The 11097-nt window shown below is 40.4% G+C and overlaps 1 protein-coding gene across 2 annotated transcripts; it reads right to left on the bottom strand.

Moving 5' to 3' along the window:
* Window positions 1–554: 554 nt before the first annotated feature.
* Window positions 555–10872, bottom strand: znf281b (zinc finger protein 281b). 2 transcript variants are annotated; one of them, XM_007542439.2, is made up of 7 exons: window positions 10717–10872; window positions 7406–7932; window positions 7151–7264; window positions 6615–6738; window positions 5081–5164; window positions 4864–4982; window positions 555–4277 (listed from the first exon to the last, which is right to left on the bottom strand). In XM_007542439.2, exons 2-7 carry the CDS (start codon window positions 7865–7867, stop codon window positions 2676–2678), a joined length of 2505 nt encoding a protein of 834 aa, XP_007542501.1. In that variant the 5' UTR covers window positions 7868–7932; window positions 10717–10872; the 3' UTR covers window positions 555–2675. The 2 variants fall into 2 exon arrangements, with proteins under 2 accessions (XP_007542501.1, XP_007542502.1); XM_007542440.2 differs by lacking the exon at window positions 10717–10872 and adding an exon at window positions 10491–10578.
* Window positions 10873–11097: the final 225 nt, after the last annotated feature.

Below are 11097 nucleotides of genomic sequence, written 5' to 3'. Positions count from 1 at the left end.
TCTTTCTGGACCACTTTACATTTTAATAAAGTTAAATAACTTTAAACCTAAATCTTCTCAGGGATATTAATTTCCAGTTCAAATTTATCTGAATGCGTTCAGCATTTATCTGAAAGCGTTTTTTTTTTACGCTTTAATGATATGAGGTATAAATCAAACCGCTTATGGAGAAATAGGAAAAAAAAAAAACACAGGCACAGCTTTAGTAACAAAAAGTTTTATTGACTTCTCTAATCCGTTCATCTCAATAACAGGTATAGCCTGGGAAATCATAACACAAGGGGACTAGAACGAATAAGACAAAGGAACTGCGGGGCATCTGCTACAAAAATTTGGTATTGAGGTGACAGAAAAAAATCCGTACAAAATTTTTTCATGCATACTGGAAAAACAAAACAGATTTTTAGTGTTTTTGTACATTTTTGTAAACAATATCCTTCTAGAGATCATATCAAAACACATTATGGCAAGTAACAAAAATAAGGGATATAATGAGAAGAATGAATGTTCTATGAGGCATCTATAATTCAACACTGCTTGGCGTGGATGGTATTTTTTATTTTTTACAGAAAACAAAAATAATACATTTGCATTTTTGATGAGTTGTTTGCTCTAAAATTGTAAACACAGGCAGTGTTAAATGATTATACAATATGTCGAACCTATACTACAAATATGTCCACTACATACATAAAACGCGTGTCCCTGCTTTTTTTTTTTTAACGCTTTAATGATATGAGGTATATTTAGGTCAATCTTTTTGTCTTTTTTTTCCCCTCTCCCCTCCATCTCATTCACTCATTTTTTTTTTTTTTGTTTTTGTCTCTTTGAAAGCATAGTGTGTTTGGAGTGAAGTTGCTGGTCAGTCAGTCTTTGTTCCGTGTGATCTGAGCAGCTTCGAAGTCTCCGGTGAAGCTGTGGCGCTCACAGACGTGGGAAAGGGAAGGGGAGGGGGCGACGGCTCACAGGAAATCAACTAAATTAAATATCAACCCTGGCTGCCGGACAGATTGGCTTTAGCCAAGGAAGACAAAGAAGGCCATTGTTTATTCTTGTGAGTGCAGGGCTGCATTTTGGGTTGGGGAGGAGGACTGAACTTAACTTTGTTTCTGGACTGCGTTTCTTTTGACTCAAGAAAAAAAAAAAGAAAAGAAAAAGAAAACAAAGAGGAGGGATTTGGTGTAGGTCCGTGATTAGTTGCCTAAAAGGATCTGCTACAGAGTTTGTTTGAGTGATGCTATTGGTAAATAAATAGAAGGGTTTGGGTATGCAACCAACATACCAATATAAGGGATCCAGCATGTCAGCCCGACTCTCAAAAACACTTAAATACAAAGAGGTACTCTCAAAATATTGAATAACAAAAATTATGGCAAATCATCTTTTTACAACACCCGAAAAACCGCAAAACAAAAAAAAAAAAAGAAGTCTCACCCATCCCATCCCCCATGTTCTACCCTTTAAAATAAAAAAAGCAACAAAAATACGCTTAAATGCCCACGGCCGCCCTTTACAAATCACTCGGCCGACCCCCCATTAACCCGCCCTCCCTCCCCATTCACAGTTTTCTCCTCTTAAAAAATAGCAATAACCATTAGCATAATAATCACGTATCACATATGCAAATTGAGTGGGTTATTGTTGTTTCCAATGATTTGTTTAAAAAAGTGCTTGTTTGATTCCATTGACACATAAACAGGAACAGCAAGGAGTGGAGTAGAAAAGTGGTGACTTGTTTTTAAGAAAGAAATAAAAAACTAAACAGCATGATGAAAAGATCACCGACGCTCGTCGCATCCTGCAGCTACTTCTGGATAGAAATGAGTCACCTGATGCTACAATACTCAGCGATGTTGAAACGTCTTTTTAAAAAAGCGCGCCACGTGAAACGCAGCCTGCTGCTACAGCTGATAGAAATTCATGTAGACGTGGCTCTCAGAAGAAATGCGAATGTCTTCACATTGAGACAACAGTACCATAATCTCGACAAAGCTATCCGCAGTACAAACCGAACATTACCGTGTATTGTAAATTTTGTTGTTCTGACAAGTAACAAAATAAAAAACTAAATAAGACAAGAAAAAAGCTTTGTAGTCTCAAAATATGCCTGTAAAAACTGTGCTAATTGCATCTCATAATACAAAGTCTTATTACACAATTTCGCCTATTTTCCTGAGTTTATATGTTTCTTGTAACAGACAATATATACTTTTTTTTGCCATTTGAATTCTGGGCCTTTCCCTGACACAATGTTATTATTATTGAAATCATCAACATTATTCATTACTTTACAATGGTATGATTGATAAAAATCACAAATAGATCAGAAAAAGGAGGAAAGAAATAAAACAAGCAAGTTCATAGCTACCCTCTAAACTTTTTTTTTTAAATTACATTTAAATCTACGATACGTTCATATCAAAAATCACTACTCTTAAACAAAAACATAGGCGACTACATGATAAAAATGAGAATATCTTAAAAAATTGCATTTTGAGGCCATAGAAGACCCTCCCTGGTCATTTTGTATTAACATTTAATGGCAGTGTTCATAAAAACAAAAACATTGCTACAGGAACTAAATTGGAGCGAGTGCGGGGGCCGGGTGGACAGCGACCAAAACAAATAAAAAAACAGAAACTGGCCCCGCTTACAGGCTTCACCTCGTCTGACCCTTATCTGAAACTTTGGCTTGTCGGGGTTTTTGATCCTGTACTCACTGGCTCACTGACATCAGCTAACAAGCTGGTATACCCTGAGAATTCTGACACCGGAGTCCGTATCCTGTGTTCCACCTCTGCTCCCGGGTCGCTGCCGTAGCTCAGAGGGGTCCGCCGGCCGGACTTGAATTGGGAGCCGAAGGCCTGGGCGAAGTTTTCGATCTGGTATGTGGTTTCTTTAGGGGGGTTAAGCGGAGACAGGTCAGGGTAGGTGGAGCCATTGGAGGCCGCCGCGCTCCCTCCGGCCTTGGACTGAGGCCCCTTGGCACCCTCAGCCGTGGCGGTGAGCTCCTGGGGCGGTATGGTGAAGGTCCCCGGGGAGTGCTGCTTCTCCAGCTGCTCGGTCAGCTCCTGAGACGGAGTCAGCTGCTGGTGGCTGGTGGACTCCAGGGTGAGGTGGTAGCCCGCCTGAGAGGGAGACCCCACCAACATCCCGTAGTGGGACTTAGAGGATGACGAAGAGGAAGCCGATGAAGGCGGGGCAATGGGCAGAGGGGAGGAAACCGCAGGCGGGTAGCCGCAATCCAGAGGCGAGGTGCTGTACGCGTGTTTGTCGGAGAACAGGGGCCCCGTGGGGCTGGAGCTGCTGGACAGAAGAGGGAAGGGACCCGTCGGGCCGAGGCTGGGGAAGGGTCCGCTATGGCTGGTGCGCTCCAAGGCCTGAAGGAGGAACTTCGAGTATTCGCTCATTACCGCCGTTTTGTCGCCGCCGTTGGGGGAGTCGTCTTCCAGCTCTGGGGTGACGGGCGCCGCTGGCTGGAGGTCCACGTGGTGCGGGTGGTCCGACAGGTCGAAGGTCACATCGTGGTGGGTTCCCTCTGGTTTATGGCTGTAATGGTCGAGCAGGCTTTGCAGCACCTCGTCTGGAATGCCTGATTTGTCGTGTTTGAGTTCCAGCGGAGAGGAGTCCAGCATGGCCAGGGTGGGCTCGGGCCCCAGGGAACCCTGGATCACATTGTTACCCTGGGACGCCATGTGAAGCGAGCCGGCGCCGTAGTCGTTGTTGACCGCGTGGAGATAGCGCCGCTTTTTGACAAACTGCATTGCGTCGTCGTAGTTGCTGCTGGTGGTGGGACCGGGTTTGCTGCCACCGGGTCCCTGGAGTAGAGCCATGTTGTCAAGGGCAGAACCCTCCACGTGATCCATGGCGTCCGGCTTCTGGCCCAACAGTTTCTGCCCATCAGCACCATCTTCCAGGGACAGGAGGCCCTTGTCTAGCCCTTTGCGTCCAGTTTTCTTGAAGACCAGTTTGGGGGTGCGCACCTGCATGGTGGGATCAGAGCCTGAGTGGTGCTCCATGCTGAAGTCCTGCAGGCCCATCCCCCCAGACGATGCTGCTGCTGGGGCATTCTTTTTCTTCTTGCGTTCGCCACCTTCACCGTTTTTGGACTTTGCCCTCTTTCGTCCGGAGGTGGTTGAGTTTCCCTGAGAGAGTGAATAGCTGCCTTGGCCTAGCTCTGCTTCACTGAGCTCCAGCATGCTTGGATCTAGACCCTTTTTTATGGCTTCTCCACAAGTCCGTTTGTGCTTCAGTAACCGGTCTGTTCTTGAGAAAAACTGAAAGAAACAAAATAAGACTAAGTTTAGACATGAAAACAAAAAATAATAATGGATAAAACTAAATGATTCAACAAACTAGCCTAAGAGGCATTAAAACTTAGCGTTAAATAGGGCAGTATTATGTGTTTCACTTCCACATAGTGTCATTTTATAGCATAATCAAGTAACCATGTTAACATCAGTGATAAAAATGCTGTATGTATTGAAAGAAATTTGACTTTGTAATTTAACGCCTTGAAATTTGGCCTCCAACAGGAAGTCATCACAACATGGCTCCTCTATTAACCCTTTAACATTGTTTTTACCAACACTGCACTGAGAAGTAGCTCGCATAATGAGCTCAGCTGATGCTCTGATCCACCAGGTGTTTGCCAATAGCTGCTGGCTAGTCTGAAGGAGCTGAGTGGGAAAGTCGTGTTTTGTACAGATCAATGGTTGCAATGGGAGATTAAAGGATTTCTTAAACATGCATAAAATAATCAAGGTATGTTTTTGATAAGGGAACAGCATTTTTTAAATGAATAAAAGTAGATTTTACGTAATACTGAGCCTGTAAAAAACAGAAAATATGGAAGTATATTACCTGTTGGCATGTATCGCAGCGGTACGGCTTCTCGCCACTGTGTGTCCTTTTGTGTCGCTCCATGTGGTACTTCTGGATAAAGCGCATGTTACACTGGTCACAGCTGAAAGGTTTTTCTCCTGTGAATGATAACAGCAGCAGTGTCAGCATCAGTTACTTCAGCCAAGATCATGGCATGAAGCGATACATCTCACTAAATTAAATGACTCTGACTCACCGCTGTGAATTTTCTCATGCCGCTGAAGAAGGTATTTCTGAATGAAGCTCATGTTACATTGACTACAACGGAAAGGCCTCTCACCTGTACAAGCAAGAACAAAAACATTTTGCACACAACATAAAATAACAGGCTAAAACTAAAGAAAATAGGACGTGTTTTTGCAAAGAGAATTGAAATTACACACGTATTTTTGTATAACTCAAACTGGGATTTTTTTTAAAAGCGATAGGTGCAACATTTGATTTGTAGTCTTGGCAGATTTTTTGGCCTGTAAGATTTAAATATAAAATCAGCACATTATTTGATTTAAAATTGTCAATTTAGATAGGCAATTTACAAAATGTCATAAGTTCAACAAAAGATTTCACAAAAACACACTGAATTGAATTTAAAAAAATGTCAAAAGAAGCTTAAAATATTTTTTGTAAAATAAAGGAAAAACCATCCATCTTCAATATCTTGTTTCTGATTAGATTAATTTTATTACATGTGTATTGCATGTAATAAATCCCAAAGAGATTTATATCTATTACTTTTGAATAAATTAAGTACTATTATCTACACCATAAAACTTGAGTAAACATGTTGGTAGTGCAAATATATTACAAAAGTTTGATATTTAGCATATTCAATAGATCCAAACAAACACTGGTAAAAATCTGCTTTGTGCACAATTGCTAGTAAGTAGCTAAACATGCAACTTCCAATTGATTCTTGATTAAACTATTCTTTTGCCTGTAGATAATAATTTGGGTTTTATATGTAAAAGCCTAATTATACATTAAAGATTAATCTAAAAATATGCAACTGTTGTTGCTGCCTAAAGATAATGTTAATTTATTAGAAAGTCACATATGAGGATCCTAGACATTTTACCAGACTCAAATTTGCATTTTTATGTCAATTTTTGTTATATTAAGCAAACATCATGAATAAATACACACCAACTGAAAAATAAACTGACCATCACCAAAATAAACAAAATATTTCTAAAATTGATTTTTTTGAGTTGGAGTCAATTAGAGCTGATTTGGAATATATTCAAACATACCGGTGGTCAAAGACTTTGGCACAGAGCTGCACATAATGTCAAAAATAAAAGTGTGACTAATCCTTTAAATCTTTTATGAGGTCAGATTCAAATAATCAAATGAAGATTTCCCAGCAAAGAGAGTGACTAACATGGAGAGAAACACGTGAGTAACCATTGAGTCATCACTGCATGTCTGGTTCCAAGAGACTGCTACGGAGTCTTATCGCAGAAATACAAAGTGTTATGAGCAGACAGCTTGTTTTATATGATCAAACTCTGTTATTATGGTCCTAACCAGTTTACTATCAAATTCTTTGATAGAAAAGGGTGTGTCGCTCAGGCCTAGCAGCCTCTAACAGATCAGAGACAGTGACTCGATTTCATTCATCTGCTGCTCAGCTGAATGTTTTCTCTGCACTTCCTGTATCTTTTAAATAAAAGACCTGATAAATATTGCAGTGTAAGAATTTAGATGATATAAAGAAGAGAAAGTCTCACCTGTGTGTATGAGCACATGTCTACGTAAGTGGTAGGAGCTGCGGAAGGCAGCGTTACAGTGCTCACAGATATGTGGTTTTGAGTTTGGGGAAAGGCAGGCTCCATCCCCATCCAACATCATAGCCTAGAGAAAATAGAAAAACATTGTTTTTTTTCTTCTTGTAAATATTTTCATTTTTTTATTTAATACACTCAATAATGAATATGAATGGTTCATGGAACAAGTAAAAGAAATCATGAATAAAAACAAGCAGAAAGAAGTTTAGACTTTTATCTGAAATTAGCTATTCAGCTTAGAAGGCTATTACAGGAATATTCCAAATAAACAAAAAAGTACACACCAAACATCAGCTTATTAGAATGATTTTCAAATTTCTTTTAAATGTAGAAATAGTTTTAAATTGTTTTATCTCAATGTCCAGGTTGTTCCATAAAGTGACGCCTTTAATTGAAATGCATCTTTCCACCATCGCCGTTCTGAGTTTGAAAATCTCAGTTCCTTTTCAGTTAAGCTTTAATTGCGTTATGGGATTTACCTTTGACGGATCGTTGCGTTTCCTCCGTGCTTTGCCTCCTTGCCCATCCCCATTGCTCCTCCGGCCTCTCCTACCTGAGGACTCTTTTGGCTCTTTACCTTGTCTTCCAGGCATCTGAGAAAAGAAACAAAAACAGATGTGTTTTTGTTTTGTTTTTTAAAAGAAAGCACATTTAAACTACTCCTGAATAGAAAAGAAGAACCTCAGAAGAACAAATTATTATTTAAAGCCAGAGCTGCTGCTGCTGCTGCTTACCTGTTCTCCCAAGGAGCGAACATTGCTGAGGCTAAGGTCATGCAGTAGCATGTTCTGGTGATTTTGGTGCTGGTTGCCGAACGACATGTCGGTCATGTCAGTGCTGCTCTTCCCCGTGCCCCCTCCAGGACAGTTGACCCCTAACCCTCCGCCCCCGCTGTAGAGGGGCATCCGATAGTCCAGCTCGCTCAGCCGCTCCTGCTTAATGCCCATGCTGTGGAGGAAGCCGCCTGTGTTGGCAGCGACGGGGCCTTGGTGTTCCGGCGGCGAGTCTCGCTCTTTTTTCAGGATCATCTCTTGGGGAAGCTCACCGATGACCGACTGCGATGCCAGCCGCGTGAAGCTGGTGACCGGCGGCAAGTGGCTGAACATAAGCATACCTGGAGCGAAATTGGGGTCCATGCCTCCATTGCGCAGAAACTCATTGCCTAACTTGTCTTGAATAATACTCATGGTGTTCATTTACTTTGTGCCAGGGGGGAGAAGGAGGGTAATTAATCTAGTGAGGAATGCAGGGGGAGACCATTCTGGAAAAGAAGACAGACAAAAAAAAAAGAAAAAAGACTTAATAAAAACAGATATGAGAAGTATAGAGAACAAAACTGAATTTTGATTAGCTGAGCTCTTAGCACCTCAAATTCTAAGCATTTCAGTTATGTAAAGGAAGTACGTAAAAAGTAAAGTCCTCTGTTTTGTGAAAAAAATGAGAATAAGTCAAAACAGGCAGATCACTTTTGTGACAAAAAAAACAATGTCAAGAAAGTGACCTATTGGCAAATCTCAGATATTTTTAACTCCTAATCTCAACTGCAATCTCTTTTGCTTAAACCACTGAAACACACCCGATCATGACTGGAGCAAAGTCACAATTAGAGACGCACCACGACGCCAGCTAGTGATTTAAATCAGATGATTTTCAGCTTGATTAGCTCTTGATTAGCCCTTGATTAGCAACTTAACCAACCAGTCAGCAGGATACTAACAATCTGATATTTTATCAAGCAGAGATGCCAAAGCTTTTTAAAAATTAAGTTGTTTTTTTGTGTGTCCCCCCCCCCGGACACCCTGTGGTCAGTTCCTGTTTGCAAGAGAGAACAAGACTTTAAGAAAATAATAAGTCTGAATAGAATAGAGCAAAGTTAAGGCATGGCTCTCTAGGGGCTACACACAGACTACTGTTTTGGTAAAGCTGCTCATGCTAACTGCTAATAAGAGGTTCATGTAGCCTAAAACATCCAGTTTTCTCTTTAAAATGTAGTGTCTCATGCTCTTTTTAATAATAGCCACTCACGGGAGGTAAGGTAAATGAAATGTTAATTGTAGTTATTAAAGACAAATGTTTTATTGGAGGGTTAAAGAGCTACAAAAACCATAGATTGAAAATTACAGATCTCTAAATAAGACATCTCAGGCAACATAATATAAGGACAAACATGTTGTTATGACTGTGTATTATTGCAGTGTAACCAATATAGACCTGAACCTTCTTCTGGCATAGACTTCCAGAGCAGTGAATTTAACTGGCCAGGGATATTATTGGCAAGGACATCATAAATGAAATTAAATATGGTTGCCTAACAAGTAACCCTTTGCTACAGTGATAATCACACAACTTGATACTGTGATGTCGGTTTAATTTATTGTGCAGCTCTTAATTTAAAACACTGATGAAAATAAAAATAAAGCTGAAACCTGCCGATAGGTTGCATGACCTTCATTGTGTAAATAGTAGATACCCAGGCCTGATCATCACAATGGAATAAACGCGAAAACTCAAAAATATTTACTAATGTATGTTTGTTTTTTAAATACATAGAATGTAAATGCTATGAAATAAGATCTAGCATAACCATACATATGGAAGTGGCACTATCGATTTACATTATGTGACAGTATAGAATGTCAAGCTTTGTACACAGAATAAATACATATGTATTTATTATTAAACAGTATCTTTAAAATAACGTCTCTTAATTAAAATGGCAGAGAGCAAGATAAAACATCCGAGTCGTTTAATCCATCTCGTATTGTTTCAAATTCAGCAGCGCATGTGATTTGGACCGTAGCCAAAATATGATTGGTATTGATACGGCTTTTAAACACGCATCTCTTTTGATTTTTGCACTTTGAAAGAAGCAAAAACAAGTCACTTATAACTGAAAATAAAATATAAATGCAAAAGCTCAAGAGGCTGACTAGATAACGCTCGCAGTTTAATCGCTTCAGCCCACTTTCCCTAAAACAAAACAATATTTAGGTCAAATCTGGGGATACATTTCGGGGTTATATTAGACAGGCGCATTCCGCTCGCTTTGAGTGAAACGTGTAAGTAAACACGTAGAGAGGAAAAGTCGACGTAAGAATTTATTGTTTAGTCTAGACCTGCTGACCATTTGGCTACGCGACGCCGCACTGAACAGAAAACGGATGAGCTTTTGTGATGCATAATAGTTAGCAGCTAGTTAGCATAGTTAGCGTGCTACAATGAGACAATCAAAGCATCTCTAAGTCCTCAACCAAAACAACCTAATCCAGTCGCCCCCAAAACCAATTTATATCGCTCGAATGAACCAGGGCTAACTTTAAAAATAAATACAACACATATATGTCTAAATGTAGTCTATAAAACCAATTTAAAATCACCATTGTAATGTTTTAGCATGTTACCTGGAGTTGCTATTAAGCTAGCTAAAGCTAAAATAGGACTCGTAATTTAATGCGATTCACACGTTTATTAACCCATTGAGAAAACAATAGTATACAAGTCAGAGATTAGCTGAACAAACCGGGGAAAAAAGTGGCTTATATTTTTTTTAAAAAATGGGTGAAATAGCACGTTTGCTTTGAAGTCATGTCTGCGGCACGTATTGCTCATTCTCCAATTCCCCAGCTTTGATGACGCCCGTGAAATCAAATCTGTCTGGCTGCGAGCAGCCCTGGCGCTCTATTTATTGATAGCTAACTTTAGCTGTAATTACCAGCGGATAAATCCAACCAAGCCCCGCTGCTCAGCGAAATATTCATTAACGATCGTGCTCCGAGTCGCTTTGAGCTCTAAAACACCGAGCGAAATAATACTACTCACTTCGGCAAGGGGGAGTTGTGTTTATAACAATCAAGCCGCCACGAGCTAGCAGGTTAGCACCTTAGCTGCCCAGTCTGAAAGCCGCATTAGGGCCCATGCAACAGAAACAATGATGCTGCGACTCCGTGCATCTCCTGTTTGCGCTTAGCCATGCAATTGTTCGCCTAAATCTCGACAAAGGCGCCACGCTCGACACAAACAAAATTCAGTTTAGCCTCCCACTCACCTACACATGACCGCAGCTGGTTTCAAACGTGCCTATATTCTCTCCGTATTCGCCGCTGAGGGTTTTTTATTGCCAAAACATTGTTCTCCGGCGGTCGCTGCTTTCTTCCATCTTGTCCCGGAGCGGGGAATTATGGGTGCAGAGGACGGGTCGTGAGAGGAGACAGGCGAATGCTGTGGAGGTCTGAGGTGTTCACGGAACAGTTTAACACAGAGAAAAAAAGTGTCTTATTTTTAAGACTATTTCAGTTTGGTAATGTGAAATCAGATAAACTGCATCAATTTTTGTAACTAATCAGCTTAGTTTTGTCATCAAGTTCTCAAATTAACTCAAAAGGAGTTAACTCGGTTTCTAAGAAAAAAACAAAATGTATTAAAATTA

The sequence above is a fragment of the Poecilia formosa genome, unplaced genomic scaffold (assembly GCF_000485575.1).
Source record: "Poecilia formosa unplaced genomic scaffold, Poecilia_formosa-5.1.2 Scaffold694, whole genome shotgun sequence".
Lineage (NCBI taxonomy): Eukaryota > Metazoa > Chordata > Actinopteri > Cyprinodontiformes > Poeciliidae > Poecilia > Poecilia formosa.
This window is presented reverse-complemented; position numbering and strand designations above follow the sequence as displayed.